The following is a 24,209-nucleotide window of genomic DNA, read 5'->3' on the forward strand; positions in this document are numbered from 1 at the left end:
GGGGCCTTCCCTTGTAACTACATGCACATTGAATGATGCAATATCATTTCCTAAAAAGAGGGAAAGGTCACAATACATTTGTCACAATAAAGTAAACATCATGTTACTATAACATCTAGGTGCGTAGAGTATTAATTTTTTGAATAAAATACTAAAAAATTAACTCATCAAATGTGATCGTTCTATTGTCATTTGCAGGAGGTCCAGCACAATTGCCAGCTTCATAGGATATCATTTTGTGCTGATGATAAAACTGACAAGAGGATATTTACCTTCATATGCAAAGATTCTGAGTCAAATAAACACTTGTGCTATGTCTTTGACAGTGAAAAGTGTGTAAGTATGTCAGATGTTTTACAGTGATTTGGGGGTCTCAAATGGCGTGTTTTGAAATTAGTACTAGGAAGAGGATAAAACGAGCAGCCGGGCAGCCCCTTATATAGGGTCAGCTTGATGTATTGTTTCATGTCAAGATGCCTTTAAAATTGTACTTGTGTTTATTACAGATTTAAATTAAACGTTTTGTTAATACTTTTTCACCTCCGGTCACAATGTTCTTTCTTGAGGCAAATCTTCTTCCCAGTATCCAGCCTCACTACCTGGGCCAACCACCAGGCTTATACACAAGATGGGGAGAGGATCCCTTTCCCTCCAGGCTCTGGAATGTTTGCAAAGCTGCCATGTGGAGGTTACTGCCGCACACTATGTGAAGTAGCCACATGGACTGTTGTGCAGTACACATACATATCCATATGGGATTTGCACAGTAGGCATCCTCCACTCTGCTGGGTCACTCACGTGCTGATACACCACTAGAAGAATCATTTCACACACCACTGAAATGCAGTCACTTCTGGGGTGCAACATGGCAAGTGTTCGACAATGTACAGTTACATTCAAGAATAGTTTAGGACAGGAAGTGAAGAATACTGTGTCCAGCTGAAACAGTAGGAGTTTACATAGGCAGAAAATAATTGCCTAACGGTAGTTAACTAGGACATTGGCACTAATGCACCCATTCATATGAAAAATGACAAGGGATGTTTAATATTCACAGTTGCTCGGGATCTCTGTTACGTCATGCCTCATTTAGAAGAATATAAAAAAACTCTTGACTTTGACAAAAATTACATCTTTTTTCCTCTATAGCATTAGATACAGTTATATAAACTTTTGCCGTACTGCTTATAGAGTGGGTTTGGTGATCTTGTCATTCATCTGCAATAGTTCAGTGTCAATACAGTAACAATGTGTATACTCACTGTACATTTCTGTTCGCTTCTATCTTCTTGTCTGTCTTCCTTTCTCTCTTCTTTTAGGAAGGGCAGCAATAAACACAGATCACTTCTCGATCGCAGGTGCATTTCTTCTCCCCTTCCGATAATCTCTTTATGCTGGTACCTTTCAGCGATGGGAATATGAGCAGCTGTGCCTTGTGGTTGGTACAGGAGCCAATAGCCAGGAAAAGGCACCCAAGCTCAGAGCAGAGGTCAGAGCCAGAGTCAGATGTCAACAATTGGATTCAAGAGTCAGAACCGGAGTGGGAAAAGGCAGAGGAAAGGCTGAGTCCACCATCAAAGGCAGGAGCAGGACTGAAACAAGATGGGAGCAAGGTTGGGAACAAATAGGCACAGGAGTTATCACAGCTGTGGGCAAATACTTTGAGCAGCTGCTGAACTGCTGCTGCAGCTGAGCTTAAGAGCTGGTCTTCTGACTTCCCAATCAGGTGGTTTAGCCAATAAGACAGCCTACTACAGGCCAGTTGCACTTGTTAGGTTGCCTGGAGACTGGCTCTTCTGCAGGGCCTGATACCTGACTATACCCACACTTGAGGTTGCCACCTAACCAGGCCCAGTTTCTCCAGGTACTTCTGATGGAACACTTGCAATAGGTCCAGAGTGTGCATGTTCTCTGCCCATTCCCAAGACCACTACTCCAGACTGTAGTTTTCCCAGTCTGCCAGGTACTGGAGCCTTCCCCTAACTTGCTGAGTTGAGGATTCAGTGGGCCAAATAATCCTCCTGTCCGAGAACTGTTATAGGTTGGAGCGGTTTGGGTATAGGTTCTAGGTATAGGGCTTTAAAAGTGTGAGGTGAAAAGGTGGGTCTTTGAGGACTCAAGCAACTGTAACCTGAAGGTCACTGGGTTTATCCACTGTATAATCTTGAAGGGGCCCAGGCATTGGTAATCTAGTTTGGCAGATGGGTAGTTTGATTTAAGGTTCTGGGCAGAGAACCACACCATGTCCCTGTGGCCAGATTGGGGACAGCATGATGGTCTTGATCCATGTGGTGTTTCATAGGCTTCTTTGGCAGGCTTCAAGTGTTTGTTAAGCTCTTGGTGCACCCAATATGTGTTGGGGGCTAAATCCACAGTGCCTAGCACTGGGAAATTTATGGGTAACTCTGTGAAAGTGGGAGAGAAAGCTATAGTCTGTAAAGAAGGGGCTATATTGGGTCTGTTATGTGTTTGTAGTCAATAAAACATGTCAAATAACTAACTCAGTTGACGTTTTGTTTAAGTAAGACAATCAAGTAATATTTAATACAGCACTGTGCAGAAAAAGGAGATATATATATATATATACTACAGAGATTGGTATATACCAATCTCTGTAATGGAGACATGATGGCAGTGTACTTCAGTTCACTTTTGATTAACTTCCTTAAAATCACCCTTTATATATTCATTCAGAACCCAGAAAAATCCTCATGTTTTCCCCAGAGTTGGTTTTGCAGACATTTTGCTTATTTGAATATTCTTAGCTTGACCTAATCAATAAGTTAATAATGTCTGTAACCATATTTAGCTCTTAATGACTTGGACGTTAGTCAACACATAACTTAATGGTTTGCTGTTACATTGATTCCAGAACACATCTGCTATACCAAATGCTCCTTGTCCATTTTGTCAGTTACTAATTTTTTCAGTTACCATGCATTTATGTGTATCCCTTAACAATTAAGTCATTTTGTCCATTACAATCCACATGTATAATAATAGGCACCCCTTTATATACAACGGGTACTTATAGACCAAGAAAAAATGACCTATTGACTATGACGTTCTTTTCATGTAATTATAAACACAAGGTATAGTGGGACTTTGGCTCATCTAGAAAGAATCAACAGGTTATGGTTAAGGTTAAGATTTTGTCTCAGTTATTTTTAGTAAAAGTTATGGATAGGTGGCAGGCAAAAAACAGAAATGCATAGGAGCCCGTGATCTGTCTGCGACTTTTACTAAAAATAACCGGGGGCGGGGGGGAGGAATGACAGCTGGAGCCTCATGGGAGGGGACTGACAGTCTGAGCTCCACCGCCAAGGGAGGGGGCACAGCCCCGACCCGAGCTGTGGGACGGGGCTGCACAGATCTGGCTTCAACCCCAGCTATAGCCACTGACAGCTGAAGTCGAAGAAGTCACAGAAGTCCATTAAAGAATCCATGACCTCCATAACTAAATTGTATCCTTAGTTATGGTAGGGTGGTTTAATTATTAACAGGTCAAGGTGTAGATTGCATTGTTATATTCAAATTTGGAGTAGCACATCAGGGAAGGCTAATCATCCTGATGGTAACTGAGAAAACAATAAAGATACTGCTCCAAGATTTGATTGACTCTCTCTGTTTGCCCATTGGTCTTTGGGTGATTAGTGAGTCTCTCATCTCATCCAGTCTGAGAAATTCCCACCAGAATGAGGAAATGAACGGGGATCCTGGTGCAATACAGTGCCAGTCAGTAACCCATTGTAATGGAAAACGTTTTCTAGGAAGTGTGAAGCTGAGTCCGAATGTGGTAGGAAAGGTACACTTTGGGATGAAGTGTGCCATCTTTGTTAGCAGATCAGTGCAACCAGGATTAATATGTATCCCTGTGAGCATGACAGTTCTGCAACTAAATCCATTGATATAGTATACCAAGGCTGCAGATGTGTGGGCAGGGGCTGGAGGAGACCTAGCGGTTTTGATTGTAGGTTCATGGTATGGGGGTATTTGTAAATGGTTTAATGTGTTCTGGGTGAATCAGGAAGGGTGCTGAGATGAATGTTCTCTTCAGTTGATCAAAGGCTGTCTGAGCGTGGGTGGACCAGGGAAACTGAGCCCCCTTGTGCAAGAACACTGTTATGGGTACAACCAGGCTAGAGAATCCTTTAATAAATTGCTTTTAGAAATTAGTGAACCCCAGGAATTGCTGCACCCTTCATACCTCCTTGGCTGCAGCCCAGTTGAATATTTCCACCACTTTATGTGGGTTCCCAGTGTATCCCTCAGGTGAAAAGATATATCACTGTGATCTTATCAAGCTTTTCTCAAGCTTCATGCATAGGTGGTTTGGCGGAGTCTCTCCAAGACAATGCACACATGATGATTGTGGAGCCCTGACGTTCAGAGAGAATGAGGATCTCATCCAGGTAAATGATGACAAACTGGTCCAGCATATCCCTAATATGTCATTTATTAAATTCTGGAAGATCGCTGGGGCACCCAAACAGCATGATCTTCTATTCATCTCCTTGCTAGATCCTTACCAGGTTATAAGGTCCATGAAGGTTCACCTTTCAAACAGATCACTTATAAGTGGTAAGAGGTACCAGTTTCAGAGTGTAATCTTGTTCAGAGCCCAGTAGTCCACACAAGGCTGGAAGGAACCATCTTTCTTCACCACAAAGAAGGCTGGGATTCCTGCTGGGGGTATGGTAGGGCAAATGAACCTCTTTTGTAGGTTTTACTCAAGATAGCTCCGAAATACCTATAGTTCAAGTTCAGAGAGGAAGAAAATGTACCTGATGGGAACCTCTGCTCTCGGCTAGAAGCTGATTGGAGGCCGAGGGGACAGGAGGCCGTTGGCTTTCTTTTTGCTGAACACATCGACATAGTGTTGCTATTTAACAGGAATCCATGAAGCTTTTGAGTGTGGTCATGGTGATTGTTGGGGTCGCCTTTGCATCCTATTTTCATGTCTCTGAATTCTTTGGAGGACCAAGTAAGCCACAAAAGGTTTCTGATCTCCAGTTAGCTCTCAGGAAACAGGACTACTGGAAAAATGGTAGCTCAAAGCACACCATGCCTGAGTGCCAGCAGATGTACAAGTCATGGGAGATGAGCCAGAGGATGCCATTGTCAACTGATGAATGCAGTGAATGAATTAGTTCAAACTGGAGGACTTCTCGGGTAGCCTCAAGGGGTAGTTAACTCTAAGGGAGCTATCTGGTCATGACAAAAGAAATGAGAGCTCTGGGGGCTTCGCTAACTTGGGGGAATCCTTGTACTGGATGGAGATATTGTGTGCTTGGGCAAATTCCAGATCCATGAAACTGCCTGAGGCACTGAATTCACCAGCTACTCTAGGTTGGTGTCAGGCATCACAGGGTGCCAGAACTGGAAAGGGAGTTGAAGATGTGTTGGTTGCTGATTGGCCATCATCAAGGTACTGGTGGATGAGAATAGGCATGGACTGCTGGGGTGAGGGGAAAGACGCCAACCCAGCCCTGAACCCCATAGGTCCGATACCCAGTGTCGATTCTTCTTTGTGTCAGAGAGGCAGGGCTGAACCTGATTGACTTGCATGGGTTCAGGCAATGGAGAAGGGACTGGTGATGGGGAAATGGGGCTGGAGCCAGCAGGGCTGGCAGGAGCCAGGAGGACCATCTTTTTTTCTCGGTGGCATTCATCGATTTTGATGACTAGGTTGAGTAAGGCAGGATGGCGATTCCACCTGTGCCAGTTCATCTTTAATATTGCCATTTAGGCAGAGCCAGAAATGATAACACTACATAGTCTCATTCCACTAGGTGTCTCCTACCAAGCATCGGAACTCTGCTGCACATTTAGCAGCTGGCCAGCCTCCCTGCTGCAAAGCTGCATGTGCGACTTCAGCTGTATGCTCCTGACTTGGGTAATTGAAAATCACCACCATCGCACAAATAAAGTCCTTAAAGTGGCCCAGAAGTGGGCTTGATTTTTCCAGGAGCAGAGATGCCTAAGCCAGGGCCTCCCAGGTAAACAGGCTGATAATCAGCCCCACTTGGGCTTGGTCAGTGGGGTACGACTGTGGGTGTCGCTGAAATAGGAGCCAACACTGATTTAGGAGCCCATGAAATGTGTTGATTGTCATTGAACTTGTCAGGCAGAGGGAGTTTGGGCTCATGAGGAGTGGGGGTTGGAGCTGAAAGCATGGCCTGAGCTTACAGGATTGTGTTCTATGCCTTCAGAGTGGTAACCTGGGCCTGCAAGATCGGTAGGGCTCCCATTATTTCCATTAGAGAGGTATTGGCCTTTGTAGGATCCATGCTCACCATATGAGTTCTAGTTCCCTGATTTTTTTGGCTGCTCAAACTGTCATAAATTGGGACATGGCAGTCGTGCCTAGCAACTGGAATAGGGGTCAGGCCTGGTGGTTAGGAACAAGATGAGAGCAAGGCTGGGAACAAGCAAACACAGGAGCTATGACAGCCATGGGTGAATGTTTTGAGCAGCTACCAAACTGTTGCTGCTGCTGGGCTCAAGAGCTAATCTGCTGACTCTCTTCCCACCAGTCCGGCAGTGTAGCCAATCAGACAGCCTACTACAAGCTACTACAAGCTCGTTAAATTGCCTGGAGACTGGCTCTGCTGCAGGCCCTGATTCCTGACCGTATCTTTCCCATCTCATTCACTATTGTTCTTTCTCTGACACTTCTGTCTACCCCTGTGGTCCCCGAAGTGAGTTTTGCCCCCTCCCTCTTTCCAGTCCATTAGTTCCTTCAGCATCCAAAGAAGCTCATTCAAGTTGGTGCCTTCCCTTCCAATCTACACACATTTCCTGGAAAGTGCCCATAGTGCCAGCATTGCATGTTCCCACATGCCAGTTTACCATTATTTAATTAGTGGTAAATATAGGTCTGTTCTCTAAAATAGTCAAAATGCAGCTGATTGGTAATGGTAATTCTGAGCAACTGTCACTTTGTTGTGTTAATTTGCAGCAGATAAAATGATTAAACCTGTATCAGGCACTTGGTATTACAGAAAGTTATCAAAGGGTAAGTCTCTACTTGCTTTCAAAATTAAAATCTCAGTCTTGCCTTGATATTTTCCCATGTTTTTCTTTGCTTTTCAATGACAAAGAAAACCAATAGTCTAATCCGGTTGACATAAATCCAGTTGTTACAGCGGTTGTCAGAAAAAAATCTGTTTTCCAACAAACAGACCATATATATGCCACAGTTTTTCCTGTTCTAAGTACAAAGGAGAAAACTGAACAAATGATGACCATGTAATGGTGATTACTGGGATTAACCGAGTTTCCAAAAATATGAACAGTTAATGAATGTATTGTATTGTTGGGTTTTTGCCCCTGCAAAAGTTATCCAAAGTAAAATCTTTCCTATGTAAAAGGAATTGAAACATTATGTATGGAGTTCTCAAATATGAAGAGAGAAACTATTTTATTTGCATGGACGTCCACAGATTTGGTTTGGTTTTGCACTTGTGGTCTTCAATACTTAAGCACAGACATACGATATATAGATATATCAACCTTATGGAAATCAATACCCTATTTTTATAATATAGACTTTTGAAACCTAACTAAAAACAATGAAAGAAAAAATTGAATTCAATAAAAATATTTCATTAACAAAAGAAAGTTACAGCCATCAGCCACTTTCAAGAGATGAAAATGCAACAAAAACAGACCCAAGCACATTGTTTATAGATATTAAAGTAGCATAATTTACAAGTAGCATAATGTACACTGCAACATAGATAATCGCATTCTGTCTACAGCAGTTTCCCCTGTAGTTTATTTGCATCAATTATTCTTCAGTTATCTTCCTGGCTGCCATGTTTCTTTTCAAAGCTGAATTCATTTCAGTGGTGGGTGAAGCAATACCTAGGTATACTGTATATTATGTATTATTATGTATTATGTATTACATATTATGTATAGGACCCTACCAAATTCAGGATCCATGTTGATCAATTTAATGGACAGAGAGATTTTAAATTGGTCAATTTCATGTTTTCAGCCCTTTACTTCTGAAATGTCACAGTGTTGTAACCGTGGGGGTCCCAACACAAAAGGAAGTAGGTCTAATCTCCCCCCCCCCACTCTCTCCTCAGAGCTGCCATGCAAGGGAAGGACAAGTCCTGTCTCTCCCCAGCCCAGCAGGGACTCACAGCTAAGAGCTAGGGTGCTTCCAGGAGCAGGGGAATACACCTCCACAAGTCTCCTCCTGCTGCAGGAACCTCCGGTGCTGGAGCGTCCTGCAGCAGGGGGAGGCACTCCAAGGTGGCTCTGATCTCCCCCTGAAAGCGAGAACAGCCATGCAGGGGAAGGATAAGTCCTCTCCCAGCCCAGCCAGGACTTGCAGCAAGGGGGAGATCAGATTTCACAGGGAAGAGCTTATTTCACGGTCTGTGACAAATTTTTCACGGCCGTGAAATTGGTAGGACCCTAATTATGTAATATGTTTTGTGCTCCTGTGAAATGAAAAATACTGTATAAGATACTCTTAATGTGCTAATTCCAATATTTTACTTGTATAAAGGCTGAAGAGATAACTTTAACAATTGGTCAAGCATTTGACCTGGCTTACAGGAAATTTCTGGAATCTGGAGGAAAAGATGTTGAAACAAGAAAACAGATTGCAGGGTTACAGAAAAGAGTAAGTCATACATATTTGTTGCTTCTCTTCATGAAAATTATATACTACGGTAATTTTTTACAAATTTTTGTGAAGTATGCTGGAGCATAAGTTTCAATATATACTAAGGACAGAAGATTATTAAGAGACTCCAGAAACACTCAAAAAGAGGACAATAATCTATGAAATTATAGTGCATTTATGAAAAAAACAGTGTGCATCTCTCCATCATCCTGAAAATTCACAAGTGCTAAGAAATTTATTTCATTCTCAAATAAAATGAGGCATTTGGATCAATTATTAAACCCAATTACTAGTTTTTTGGTAATTAGTTTGTAGTATACTGTTAAGAATAGCAGATCTCAAATAAATGAAGAAATAAAAATGTTATTCATGATTTATAGCTAAAATTAGATACGTCAGAGGATGAGTCTCCCAGTATCTGTTACAATGACTGTTTGTTTTGTAGATTCAAGAACTAGAAACTGAAAATATAGAACTGAAAAATAAGGTACAAGATTTGGAAAACCAGTTAAGAATAAATCAAATACATACATCTCCAGTAAGTACATGGATACAACTATGTTTTCCAGCCATGATTGGTATAACTTAAAATTATTTAACACCATCTTTGTGTTCTGATAACAAATACAGTATTCACACTATTTCTGATTATTATTATTAACACACTATAATCCTATATTTAAGTAACAGTAAGATTGTGACAAACCAACTATTGTAGGAAAATTTAAAGTTATATTCAATAAATGATGTTTCCTTAACTCAGCCTGTTGTGCCCAAACGTTGCTGTATATATGCAAACTCATTTTTCTCAGACACACCAGCAGACTACCTAAGGATGAAGAGCAAAGTCCTGTGTCCCAAGGATCTGGTTCAGTGTGTCAACCCTGCGCTTTGTAACTCAAGATTTCTTAATAACTTTCTGTCACAAACATATCGTTACTTACATCTATTGTTTTGTCTATAACTTACTTCTTGTTTTAACAAGTTTTATGTTCTTCTGAAATTCCCTAGTAGAATCACATAGCCCAAGAGCCATTATGATCTTTCACACAAATAAGTACTTAAAGGATTGGCTCACTAGTTATGACTGTAAGCAAATGAAGATCCTTTATTCATGGAAATATTTTGCCTTCTTCAGAATCAGTGGATGTCGATTTTTATGGAATTTTTAAATGGCAGATTTAGTTAGTGTTAGTGAACTATTATTAAAAGTATAGGTTGTTTAGCAGACTGACCCTAATGGCTCTAAAGCAGTTATAGTTTATTGTATCCAAATATATTTACATAGCTGTAAAAAAAAAACAGTTGATGTGCATATACAAGTCTTTACGAAAAGTATCTAGTTTTTAATCTAAATATCAATGGTGAAATGCTGGTCCTATTGAAGTCAATTGGGACAGAATTACATCCCTTGAGTCTATATTTTTGTCCAAGCAGAAAAATGATTTGCCAATTTTTATTTTTTTATTTTCTTAAGTCAGTGTATTTTTTTGAATTACAGAAGTATCCAAACATTTTACAATGCATTTTCTTTAATCTTTACAGTTGTGCAAATTAAAATTTGGGCCTACCACATATTTTGAAAATATGAGTTTTTTCATCTTGTTCCCATCCTGGCATCAGCCTTAACTGGATATCTACATTTTGATCCACGAAGGCCCCCAGAGTCTGTTTATTATAGCAATGATAATTTATCAGTATTATCACTATACTGAAATTAAGTTCTGTGGAGGTCTGTCTCCATAATGTCATCAAGTGTGATAGTAACGTGACTGGAATGGATATGATTGTATATATGAAGGTCTTTCTTTCATAGGGACTCAGTGAAAACTGTAAATTGTATATGATTTCCCACTTACTATGCATTCAATCAAAAGTACTAATCCCTCAGGCCAAATCTTCAGCTTTTATTCAGGATATTTTCCTTAGTAAAAACTGTAAGAGTTGATCCTTTATTGGTAAACCTAATCATTCAATTTGTCTAAGAGCAAAACCAGCTTTTATAGTAACTCTGTGATAGATACATTCTTCTTATAAAAGAAACAAGAATAGCAAAAAACAATATTTTCCTATTTAGCTTTTTGGTCCAGGAACCATGTGTTCATTATGTGTGCGTCCAGGGTTTATCACAATGGGACCCAGGTACCTGATGAGGCCTCTTGACACTTAAACAGTACAAATAACATATGAGATTGTAGATTGCAATTGTATAATGGCCAAATTATGCGCTTCACTGATTGGGTACTATTATTATTGGCATTGTGGTAGCAATGTGTATATGCTTTCTGTGTATTATTTCAATGTGACTTCTGGCACAAGGTTCTGAGAACAGAATTTGACCCTTAGGATAGCTGTTATTTTGTGTGGTGGAATGCCTGTGAGGAAATCTGCAATACAGTCTTAAAAGTACTGATTTAAAGCATTTTTGCACATTATTTTCTTTATTTTATTTGCTAGTAAATATAAGACACACAGCTGTTAATATCACATTTACATTTCATACCCATTAATTACAAGAATAACATATTTAATTCTTATATTTTCAAAAAATCATCTCCAAAAGTTGTTTCAAATATATGCATATTCTAATTTATTTGTTATTTCTTTAAATTGAATATTTAAAAAGAAAGAATTACCGTACAGACGTTCTGTTCATTCTAATAATTAGAATTACAGTAAGAACTACTCAGCAGCATAAATATTAATATATAAATTAATTCTGCCAGCCAGCAGCCTTAAGTAATCAAAGAGAGATAACAGTGTATCACAGCTAATCAGCAATAAAAAGAAATACTCCAGGAAAACTTCTCATTCTCATATCTTATCTCATAACATAACTTTATCCTTCCTGCAAAACCCTATCAAACAAATAGCTTTTGCAGCATGCCCAGAAGGTCATTCGAATAGGCCAAAGCTGTTTGTATTACCATTATAATAAAATGAGCAGGTACATGTAAAAGACAGGTATGGAATGAGAAAAAAATTGTTAAATATAATAGACAATCAGTGCTTTACATGAACTATTATTTTCCATGACTGTAACTTATTTATCTGCAAAGAGAGTGTGATCCCGGAGTCTGCAAAACCTCAATTCCCATTGTCCCAGACACACACAGGAACAAAGACAAGATTCAATGGATGTGTTGAAATAAGGCTGCACCTTTATTAATTTATCTGGGATCACCCAGCAGTAAATTGTACAGCGCTGGTCACCATTTTTTTCTTAATCATTTCCATCTATTTGGGAGGGCTACCATCAGCCCTTTCCCTTCCCAACCTGGTCCTATCCCATTGCTGGTCATGAGGGTCAGAGGGTCTGGAAAAAGAGGGCTGTCTCCCCACTGTGTTAGACATTAAGAATCCCAATTCCCTTTTCCAGCTTCCCTAGGAAACCAGACCTCCTCCCTTCCTTGCCACCCCATAAAATGAGTACCTGCACTGGACACTTGCCTAATTTGTGACTTCTTGACCTAAATTCCTTACCTAACTCAACGGGTCCCTGAACTGCTGTGGGGAAGGCGAAACAATCCTCAGCACCTGGGCCAGTATGGTAGTGAGGGGAAAATTCCTTCCCAGCTCCTAAAGGAAAAAGGCAACTAGCACAGTGTTCACTGTAGATCATAAAATACTTGGTCCTACTTTGATCCCATGGGTGGGAGAGAGGGCGCTGCTGGTTCATGAAGAAAGAGGTCACTTTAGATAAGCTATTACCAGCAGGACAGTGGGGTGGGAGGAGGTATTGGTTCATATTCTCTGTGTATATATAAAGTCTGCTGCAGTTTCCACGATATGCATCTGATGAAGTGAGCTGTAGCTCACGAAAGCTTATGCTCTAATAAATTGGTTAGTCTCTAAGGTGCCACAAGTACTCCTTTTCTTGGTACAATTTGTGTGGCACTGGATATAAATCCCCTTTCCCTCCAGCTGGTGTGCTGGTGGTTCAGTGTCCCCATCTAAACCAGACACTTCTGGTTCCCCCATGGCTCAAGATCTACAATCCCTTTTCTTCCTCCTTCCCAGACAAAGTCCCGCAACATTCAGTTGCGATGAGCATATTATAGTTAGAAGAGGCACTAAAAACTTTGCAGGATGTGGACGGGTATGTGTTTAAGGCTAAATTATGCTTATTCAAACAAGGATATCTAAATTACTACATTTTACAAAAGTAAAAGTAGAATAAATATACCTTTTCTTATATTCTCTATACATTTCTGGGAAGAAAATGTGTGATGTTACTAAAAATAGTAATAAAAAGTAATTGTGGGATTTTGCTAAAATTACTTGAATGCACTTTTTTAAGAGGAATTTTTAAATTCACAGATCTAACCACTGGAAAATCTGCTTCCTCTTTTTTGCTTTTGTTTTTTTAAATGTATGACCTTTCTTGTGTTACTTGTTAATGAGCAGAGACATTTTTCCAATTTAATGAAAATTTAACTTTCTGGGCAAAATATATTTCAAAGCCTGGACCTTTCTCAGAAAACTATCATATCTCAATAGCCAGCTAACCACTTCTAATAATCAGTGTGAAAAATGCTTCTTTTTGTTAATTCTCCTCATTCCCGGTTGAGATATGTGCAGGGAACATAAGGATGTGATGTGATGATGTAACACAGAAGAATTACTGTATTCAGTCAGAAAAATATAAATCTAGTTTTGTTCATTCACATTTAAAATAGCAGATGGATTACTGTGTTTTATATGCTATAAGTGAAGTATGATAGACGATATGCTCTCAATACACATTATTAGGCATTTCCTAGTATGACTCAATAACACAAAAAGAAAAGGAGTACTTGTGGCACCTTAGAGACTAAAGTCTCTAAGGTGCCACAAGTACTCCTTTTCTTTTTGCGAATACAGACTAACATGGCTGTTACTCTGAAACCTGTCAATAACACAAAGAGTTTGTAGTTGTACAGAGGTACTAATCTTCATACAAATTCACAGCATGTATCATAATTATTTCCTCTTGTGTTACACTGTGAAATTATATTTAATTTTTAAGTATAAAATAATTTGAATCCACACTAAGAAATGCATAGGAAATATCTTTATGAAAAGTTCTACATCTAAATTAGCAAAACTTCAAACATCAGACTGTCAATTTTTTCCTTTAAAAAAAAAACAGAAAGAAACTAGCTGGCATTGTATATTAGTGATCTACTAATATTTTTAATACATATGTCTATTTTTAGAGGAGATTAAAACATCTGAATCCAATAAACAAACATTACTAGGTGAATTTTAAGTGGGCAGGACTTGAGCCTGTATAAATATACATATTTATGGTTTGTTTTTCTTTCCTTTTTTTGAAGTAATAATTTTAAAAACTTTTTTTTTAAAGGTGCCAGTGTCTGGTGGGTTTCTGACCCTCTTTTGGACATAATATCAAATAATTAGATCTATTCATATTTTCCATCATTTGGATATTACTATTTATATACATTCATAATATGGTATCTATCGGTTTTATCTTACAATCATTTCGTACATGGAGTTCCCATTTAAGTTAATTAGTGTTTACATGTTAAGGGACTGCAGGACTGAGACCTAATACTTTAACTGTTGCTGTGCAATGCTATAATATCACATGTGCTACTATCGGAGCCAGCCTACCCTCAATGAGGCAGTAGCAGAGCTCTGCTCTCCTTCCTGGTGAGCCCCCAACTGGGTAGGTCTCCTCCTTTTAAGTCCCCTTCTCCACACCTGACACTGTTGGAGGTGTAGCAGGGGAGGCTCTATTGGCTGTCCTTTTCCCTCCTGTTGCCTTGGCACTGGTATTGTCCCATGCAAACTTATTTATTATCCAAAATTATAAACTACTGAATTAACAAAGCTCTAACAAAAATGATAATTTAACAATTCTTCATCTTTATATTTCAGTATCAAAATTTAGTATGTATCCTCATAACTAAGTTTTATTTGAATGGAGAATTATGGAAAAGCTGATGACCCTTTATGTCAACATTTCTTATCTTCTTTAAACATGGGTTTTCAGAGATCTTTTACTCAAAGTCCAACATTATGTTTGTGAATTATTATCCAAAAAAACCCTCAACTTGTTAGTAATTTCCCTGCATTGCATTTTGAGGGGTATCTCAATTTGGGGTCCTTGTAATCATCGTTCCCTGTAATCATCGTTCCCCAACAGTTCTCCCACGCACAGATGAATGGGAAGAAATGAGGAGTGGTTCCTAGTTGTTCTAGTTCCACATCTGCTTCTGGGGCAGTGCAACTGTGCACTGTCTCTTGTGCGGGGCTTCTGGCAAAGCTACAATTGAGCTCGATGTGAATATCCTTTTGAGCAAGAGGTGTGGAGCATTCATAGACTCACAGGCCAGTTCTCTATCCACGGGACCAGACTGCCTCTTTAATTACTAAATATTAACCTGATTCTATCTTGTTGACCTCTCTCAAGGAGAGGCATGGGTATGGATTTGGCAAAGTATTGACTGGACTGGTGACCTGACTCAGTGACCTGACTGGTGACCTCTTGAGGAATTTTTTTGGCAACTATGTGGTACATATGCTGTGTGGAATCCAGATTCCTATGTCCTCAGTAAGGAATACTGAATTCTCTTAGAAAATTCTCCCAGGAACAATTTTTTTAATCTTTGTTTAAGGATTTCTTCAGCATGAAAAATAATTGAGCAAAACCAGTCATCTTTGTTGAAGGCCCAGCACATGAACTTGAGTTGTTAGGGGACAAGTTTCCATATAGGGGATACATAACTGGCCTGAATATGATCATCATTCCAGTCCAGTAAGAGCAGGTAGTCAAGGTAGCATGAGGCCAGCTCTTCCTCCTGCCCATCCCAGCAAGTCCTACCCATGGATGGACTGGAGGGCCGCATATCAAGTAAAATGGGGGATTTCGTTGTGATAGATGTATAAGATACAATGTAAAAGAGTAGATAAAATGGAATGTTGTTACATTGTTTTATTTTTGAGAGGAGTGCTGACAATCAGAATTTAACACAGCTGTGTTAACTTCAAAAGTGATTGGATACACTAAACAGTATCTAATCAAATAATGTCTGAGTTTAGGGGTTGTAATTTTATATGGAATATGTAGGATTAAATTTCCATCAAGTTGCATCTAAAAAGGTCTAGTCACAAAACACTACAATTATAAAAAGATATGTTATATTTGTCTTAGATCAACTCAATATGTTAACTGCACTTTAAGGATACAAATGTATAATTTCATCTGTCATCCATGTCACATTTACTTTGTTTTTGGTTTGTTTTTTTCTGATTTGTCTTCATCATCTTAAATCAGTATGATTGTTAAAGAAAAGTAAAAACATATGCTCCATTAAAACCATTTGTTTTACTTAATATTAATATGAGTGTTAATTTTTATTATCATGATTCGAAGTACTAGTCCTCTTCCACTTTTTAAAATATTTCCTTTTTGCCTGTAGTATATCTGAGGGATGCAAAAGGTTGTAAGTATATGTATATTTTAGTTCTCAAGAATGGCCTGAGATATACTAAACATTCTGGGCTAGATTCTGATGTACTTTCTCATATGAAGTCCTATTAAATAATCCTTTTAATTTCATTGGCACTATTTGTAGATTGAGGTGCTACTCAGCAGGAGTAAAAATAGCAGACTCTGGCCTTCATGGTAAATTTCAGTGATCAGGAATTGAATGTGTGATCTTTGTATCGCGTATTAAAAGGTTCTTTTCAGCCCCTCAAATTTAACTCCTTCAGTCTCTTTGCTTTCTTTGTAGAGTGTGATATTGGGAAGTGACTGAGATTATTTCACTCTCAGATTCTCAAGGTAGATTGTGACTCCAATAATCTGCTCTTCTTCCATGTGGAGAGTTCACTTTAATTTCAGTGGGTGTTCTATGGATGTAGGGAGAACTGAATCTTGGTGCTAAGAGTTATAGAACAGATCTGAGGGAAACATTTTATCTTACATCTGTACAACTATGATTGTGTATAATTGCTATTTCTAATTAATGCTGGTGATGTTCAGAGATATGAAGAATACTTGTGAGAATGCAATGCTCACTGTGATAAAGGTTTTCTAGATTTTAAAAAACAGATAGAGTCTCTCAGTGTTGCAATAGAAGTAAAAGGTTTTCCCTTTAGATGGCCATATAATGTAAAGCTGCAGTTTTTTTACAGGAGCAAAGGTTCCTATTCAAACAGAAGACAGTTACTGATATTCATATTCTAAAGCCATGATTATTATTGATTTAATATCATTAAAAGGTATTTTAAATTACAAGAACTAAGTCTTGACATTGATATTTATGTAAAAATCCTGCAGAATTCCCATGCAAAGAGAGATGGCAAGTTGTGGTCCCAGTGCACTACAGGGGGATATAGTACATTTAGGCATAAAATGAGAAAAGACTGTACTCTACTAAATTTCACATATATTACTTTTTCTCTTTTCAAATAAAGGATGCTACTATGTATGCTTGAATTTATTGCAAGAGCTCTACTCTGTGAGGGAAGACAGATGTATGTCTGTGCATGGATGATATTGTGTGGCATTCTGCATGTAAACTTTTAAAAACTAAAATTTGTTATTTGTTAACTGCCTGGCAGTTGAAATTTACAAACAAACAAAAGAAATTGCTATTGAGGACCCTGGAAAAGATCACATGGTATGACAGTACAAAATCTTACTCGTGCCGCCTCCTCTTATCTAGAGTCCCTGAAACAAGTGGGAATGGTAGGTTAGTTGTCCATTATAATCAAGTCCTGTTTTAACACATGGCATGGACATGTGAAATGTAATGCAAAATTGTTAATTTGATGATAAAAAACAAAATAGAAACAAGACTTCCCTAAATATTTTAAGTAAGGATAGAGGCAAGTCAAGTGGAGACAACTGGAAACTAAATAACTGGAAACTAAAATATACATTTTAAATGGATTTATTTAAAAGAGCGGAAATGTAGAAAAACAGTGGAAAATGGGTTTGATATGGGCACATTATTTCTTAAACAATCCAGTCAACTCAAACTATGATCTAGTGGAGTGGTTCTCAACCTGCAACCCGCGGGCCACTTGTGACCCAGTCACCACAGAGTGGTGGGCCATGTGACATCCTTAGGGCCATACAGATAGTATTGGATGCATCCCACATAACACATTGCAGGCCACATATGTGGCCCAGAATGGTCAATAGGTTGAGAACCACTGATCTAATGAGTTTCAGTAAATGATTGGATGGATTTATAATGCTACTGACTTCCTTTATAAAGTGCTTTGAGATCTACTGATGGAAAGCGCTATATAAGAACCTGGTATTGTAATTACACAGCATATGCTCTGCTGATATAGGTAACCCAATGAAATGACATAGAACCTGGCATCCACATAACTTGCAGTAATGGCAAATGCTAATAGAATGCATACCATTATAATGTCATGCATTTATTGCATTTCACTGGAAGTTCCTGGCACACAAGACATTGTGTCCTTTTGATAATGCAGATTATTAAGAAATCTGAGATCATGTGTTATTCTGAGATGGAACACCAATTTGTAAGAAATTTGTTTAAATATATAGATAAAAGTGTAACTAGGAATGGGAGAACCTCATATTTACAGGTTCTAAATTACTATGTAACCTTTTCAAAGGAATTCTTAAAGCATTACTTTGCAGATTCATTATCATATTTGGAGCATTATTTCAGCATGGAGCTTCCCTGAGGCTTTAAAGAGGCTTGTCTGAGGGACTTAAATAGAGCAGCTCTGAAGTTATGCAGCTAGGATACTGCTTTTCATGAGAATAAACTACAGGCCAGTGGAGTATGACTGAGAAAGAACTGTGTAAAAAAACTGAATATAGTCCTATGTTGCATGACAAAGATTTTTTCCAAATTATATTTTTGAAAGCTACTTCTTTTGGCCTAGGATTTTACAGAGCTGTAAATTCTAATTGTTTAAATTTTTCAAATTTACATGTAACCCAGTTTCATCCTGAGTGTAAATGGGTGGGAAACACTGATAGTCATGGAGTTTCACCTGTTTACTCCTGGCATTAATTTGGCCCTAAGCTTTTAGCAGTGAATATATGACCTCTGATTCCCTTGTGTGAAATTTTGTTGTCACTTATTTCATCAATATCTATACCAATACATGATTATGGCGATTGCAATACCATCCAAGTTAACACCCTAATAAAGCTACGATATCCTGAAGTGAATTTGAATTGGAAAGGGGAAAACAACTTTCAGAATAAAATATCTCTAGTTGCATTCATACACCAAGGCATTAAAAGTAATGAGAACCAAGACAGAAAGCCAAAAGTCAAATTGTTCAGCAAAAGAATGAAAGAGAAAGTTAACCATCAAGTAGCAAGTCTTCTGCATGCATGTTTCGTCCATTACGATTCTGTAACTTTATTATTTTTACTATTTGAATTTATATTCATTCAGTGCATTTCTAAAAAATTAAATCAGTTTCTGCATAATATTATTTTAAATTTTATTTTAGAATGATCTCTATCAAAGCTGGTAGTGATGTTAAAAGCTTAAATAGTTGCTCAATATGATATATAACTGTCAGTCGAGAAGTCTTATGCAAAACAGATTAACACATTTGTTACCACTTCCCGAATAAGTCTGTGAGAAGTATTAGTAATACTGTATCGTGGTTAGAAAGATGTGGTTTCCTTAGTTGGGAATAGACTTTGGAGTTTTTGTAAAGCTATACTCGTGTGTGGCATTTGAACTGTTGGCATGGGGTGTTGCTGCTGGCTTTTGGTGTTTTGTTCTCTGCTTCATGCAATCAGTCACTTGGATATACAGCTAAAGTTTCCATTACTCTTGTGTGTGTGCTGTTTACTTTTCCTCTGTGTTTTAGTGGTTTGGCAGTACATTAATCACTGGTCGTTCTTCCATTTGGTCTTGATTATGTGGGGGGCAATCTGATTTTCCCCTTATTGGTTTCATATGGTGGTGCTGCTTACATTTGTATCACAATAAGAGTTTAGATACTGCTTTTGAGAGAACTTGCACACACAACTTTAATGGATCCCTGAGTGCATCTATTTATTTTAAATAAACCTATTTTCATTATTTAAAATATCTGGGTATGCCTTTTTTCACTATTGCTGCCTGAAGCAATCTAGAAGGGGATCAGCTCTACCCACCAGCCTTCCTGGGGATATACAATTGATTGAAAGTGTAATCATTCACAACCACGTTGACTCTATCTGTTTCCATAGGAAGTTGTATACCAAGCCCTGGCTGACTGCTAAGGAACATCTCACCAGACCAGCCAAACAGGCTTTGATCTAGAGACAAGAAGGATTTTTTTTCAAATGTTGGATATTTTTTCAAGACATTCCTCGAGCATCTGCAAGCATTACAGTATCTGACTAACCAGAATTCCAGAATCAGAAAAAAAGAAAACTGAAGGAAATGCCATGACAGCCACAGAACCCCCTTGATGAGAATAAATAACAGGGAACAGTCAGGAAGGAGGGCAGTGTGTGAGAGAAGAGCAATGTAAGGGAAATAGTAAAAGACAAACCATTAGAAGAGTAGAGGAAGAAACTAATCAAAGTGGAAAATAGTGTCAGAGAGAGAAAAACAGACTGAAAAGATATGCGCGCCTTTGGATCTCACTGCATCACAGGTGTCTGCTGATTCCTGGCCTGACCTTACCTTTGTTTAGTGTAAAATATGTCTTTGTTTCTTCCTTGACTAATTTCTTATCTAAGGGTCAGGGTCCTGGCACCTGTCAACCTGGAGCCTCCTTGACGTGTTCATCATGCATGGCATGGCCATTTCCAATATCCTACTCAGGTCCTGAGGGAGCCGTTCCTCTCCCCAAGATCCGTCATGTAGCACTCATGTGCCTGCATAACTCCTTCCTCTTGGCCGGGGGCAGAGTCCTTGAATTCTCTGCCTCCCACTGAGTGCTGGGGGTGAAACCACTGAGTATAAACAGTGTCTCTCTGAGATCTTAGCTGGTAAGGTTTCTTTCAGCTGTTTGCCACTCAAATGGGACCATACAACAGAAGTGCCATGCACAGCGGCAGATGTAACAATCAGCAAGGTCAGCAAGTGCTGACTGGGCTTCACTTGGTTCCCCCCGCCCCTTCCCCCTTTCCTTCTCCTATGTGCCATGGCAGAGGAACAGAGATATGGGCCTCAGCACAAGTCTTTATTGTGGGCTCCCACATGCCATCACATGTCCCACATTCAAATAAACTCTCACTTGCCTCACCCCCTTACACTCGTCCCTTCCTCTGCATCCCTACTCTGCTCCCACCCACCACCTCCCAGCTCCATGCTGTGTCATCTGCTCCCTCTGGCCCAGGCCCTGATGTTGCCACTAGAGCTATCACCATTGCTTCTGCCAAAGCCAAAACTGCTGTTGCGGGAGCCAGAGCCACGAACTACTGCTGCTGATGCTGCCACCAGAGCTACACTCAGAGCCTCCAGGAGGAGCAGCACGTTGGTTCCTGCTGCCAGCATTTGAATTTTCCCAGGCAATGGGAGGGAAGAGTCTTTGACCAAAATGGAGGCTCTGCCATTGGGGGTCCTACCAATCAGAATTCGTGGAGGCCCCCTCCTTGGGCAAATTCAAATGTGGGCAGTGGGGACCAGCACATTGCTCTTTTTAGAGGTTCCAGTAGGCCACAAACAATGGCAGAAGCTGAGCTGGGTATATGTTGTGCAGCTGAGCAGCCCTGGAACTGCAGGAGTCCTACAAGTGCACAGACACCTAAGCAACTGAACCTGCTATTCCTCTGCCTGTGTCGTCTGCCCCCAACCCAATTCTGGGGCCCCTCCCTCACAAGTAACTGAGTCAGGCACCATTGCCAGGGGCCCCCTCACTGCAGTTGCATCAGTCGCATGTGTCTAACACTGCCCCTGGCCACCAGCCCTCATTTTTATAGGAACCTACAACCACATGTCCTGCAATGCCTTTACAAAATTACACAGCATTTGAGCATGCCCAAGAGTGGCTGGTGATAGCAGAAGTTTCCTACCCCCATCCTACAGGGGTCACAGCCCCTGGGCAAGTTCCAGTAATGAACAGGTTGCTGTTGAAAATGAAGTTTATTTCCATAGACTCCCTATCCTCCTCTTGCTCTGGGACACTGAGAAGTACTTAAAAAGAAAAGTACTCTGGGTGCCACGAGTACTCCTTTTCTTTTTGCGGATACAGACTAACACGGCTGCTACTCTGAAACCTGAGAAGTATGTGTCTGCCTGCTCAGGACTCTCCCCAGCCAGCTCCACTTTAGTTCTGTCTGTCTGTCTGTCTCTCTCTCTCTCTCTCTCTGCGCATAGAAAGTCAACATTTTTGAAGGGATACCTTCACAACTGAAGGACAAATTAAGCAGCACAAAAATACACTTTATTTAGGCCTATATTTCCAACGTAGTTATTCTCATAGTGGAAGATACCTGATAATGACAACCATAAATACAAATAAAAGTCTGGTTTCAGCAAATGAAAAGAAAAGGAGGTTTTGTTATAAACTGTTTCCAAAGATGCTAAGCAGCAGGCACTATCATTTTGTAAACTTTATGATCAACTCCTGCAATCTGAAGTAGAAAGTCAAGAACTGCATCTCAGTTCAACAAGCATGAATCTGTCATTGTGTCAAGGTTTAAGTCAGGAACACAATTTGTGAAGCACCATTGAAGTTGCACCTGTAGTAATAGCTGATGATATTTTCAGAGAAACTTTGCTTGAAACAAGCACAGCTGATGACCTGTAGATGAGCTACAAAGCCAAAGATCCCATAAATGATAGAAAACCAAAAAGCCCACATCCTTGTAGATGAGCCGGTCAACAGTGAAGCAGGTCAAAGCAGTCTTCCTGCTGAAATAGGTTTGACGTTCCCATCTGATAAATCACTTTCAAGATTGTTTTATCATCTGAGCCGTTGCACATGCTTGCATAGATTGTCCTTACCAGTCCATAAAGAATGATATGCCATATGGACAGTTTCCTTTTTGTCATATAGGCCACCATTTTTCATCTTCATTTTACAGAATGAAAAATGCACCACGTTGAAGATTTGCATGTCAAGTGGCTAGTATACTCATCTCTTTCAGATTATGCATGCTGTCAAATTTGTTGGTTGTTCAAGGATACAAATGCTTGAAAATCGGCATGGTTAACAGTGATTGAAAGAATACTCTAAAGTCAGTGTCTGTTTCTGGCAGGAGCAAATAACATATGGAGTCACACGTGGCAGCTCTACAGTTCACGAAGGGTCATAGTATCAATGCACATTTTGAAAAAAAGCATCTGAACATAATACGAAATGGCAAGAAGTACTAAAAATATTGCTTGACGCTGTCAAAACTTTAACTAGTTTAGGTCTCCCTTTCATGGCCACTGTGAAGTGCTGTAGAGCAACAATGGTGGTATTTAGTTGAACATCATTACGCTACTTGCAAGGCTCACTATCACTTTTGCCCAACATATCAGTGACACTAAGGGAAATCAAATACTTAAGCAAGACAATTACTGATGAACTTTTAGCATCAGAAGCCAGGAGATGCATATTTAATAGCTGCAAAAAAGCTAAGCTGTTAGCTGTGAATATTAGCCATGTTGATCTGATGACTATTTTGCTTCTGTTTAATACTGATCATTTTGAAGGAAAAGTAGGTATTAAAGAGCATTTTGTAAGCTTTGTGGCTGCAAGTGAGGCAGATGCTGTTTCCTTGTGTGACCAGTTAACTAATGTTGTATTCTGCAAGTATGGATTAGACCCCAAAGACATGTCTGGACAGGGATATGATGGGGCCAGGGTTATGGCCAGAGCTTGTGGAGGACTGTGAGCAAAAAATGAGAGAATATCTGTCAGCAGAGGAGACCAAGTGTATGCATCAGACATTGATTGTTCAGCACATCAAATTTACCTACTTTTGGTGCATGCTGCTGAAGATAAGGCCAGTCCAGATCTGAAGGTTTTCTTCTGAACTTTGCAGGAAATATATAAATAGTTTGTAGACTTTAACCATCAATAGGGAAAACAAGTGATTAAGTCCAAAATTATTGTTACCGTCACGCTCTTGCTTGAAACAGTAAAGTTTTGCAAAGGGAAGAGGAATTTGATGATGTGCTTCAGACCCCAGAAGAAGTTGGCAGGATAGATGCAGCACATGAAATTGAACAGGCTTCTGAAGAATGAAGGAGATCTTTACATTTAAAGACAATCTGCAAGACTAAATGGGCAGTTCAGATGAAATCCACTGAAGAAACGACAGTAAATTTTCAGAATACAATTGAATGCCTATAAGCTGAAACTGTTGCCGAATGCAGGAGCAGTGAGGACACATATCGAGAGCAAAAAACAACTTGTCTTTGATGGCCTGGATGTGCTACCTCAATCTGTGATGGTGGCATAGGATCTTTGTTATCATGGCTGCAGCCGCTGGAATCCTTCAGTCAAAGAAAATTTATCTGTGCCAGGACATTTGAGAGCACAGTGAATGAGGTTAGCAAATTCTGATCTGAAGAAAAGTACAAGGAAATTGTAAAAGAATCTCAGAACAGGTGGGAATCAAGCCACAGGAAGAGACCATGAATGCTGCACATGATGA

General features: G+C 39.5%; 1 protein-coding gene across 2 annotated transcripts in view; it reads left to right on the forward strand.

Moving 5' to 3' along the window:
• GULP1 (GULP PTB domain containing engulfment adaptor 1) overlaps window positions 1-24,209 on the forward strand; it is a 141,733-nt gene that overhangs the window by 85,942 nt on the left and 31,582 nt on the right. For both annotated transcript variants that reach the window (XM_073306130.1, XM_073306131.1), the window contains exons 6-8: window positions 199-336; window positions 8,528-8,644; window positions 9,093-9,185. In XM_073306130.1, the coding sequence (XP_073162231.1) occupies window positions 199-336; window positions 8,528-8,644; window positions 9,093-9,185 (348 nt within the window). The remainder of the gene's footprint in view (window positions 1-198; window positions 337-8,527; window positions 8,645-9,092; window positions 9,186-24,209) is intronic.

The sequence above is a fragment of the Lepidochelys kempii genome, chromosome 11 (assembly GCF_965140265.1).
Source record: "Lepidochelys kempii isolate rLepKem1 chromosome 11, rLepKem1.hap2, whole genome shotgun sequence".
NCBI lineage: Eukaryota > Metazoa > Chordata > Testudines > Cheloniidae > Lepidochelys > Lepidochelys kempii.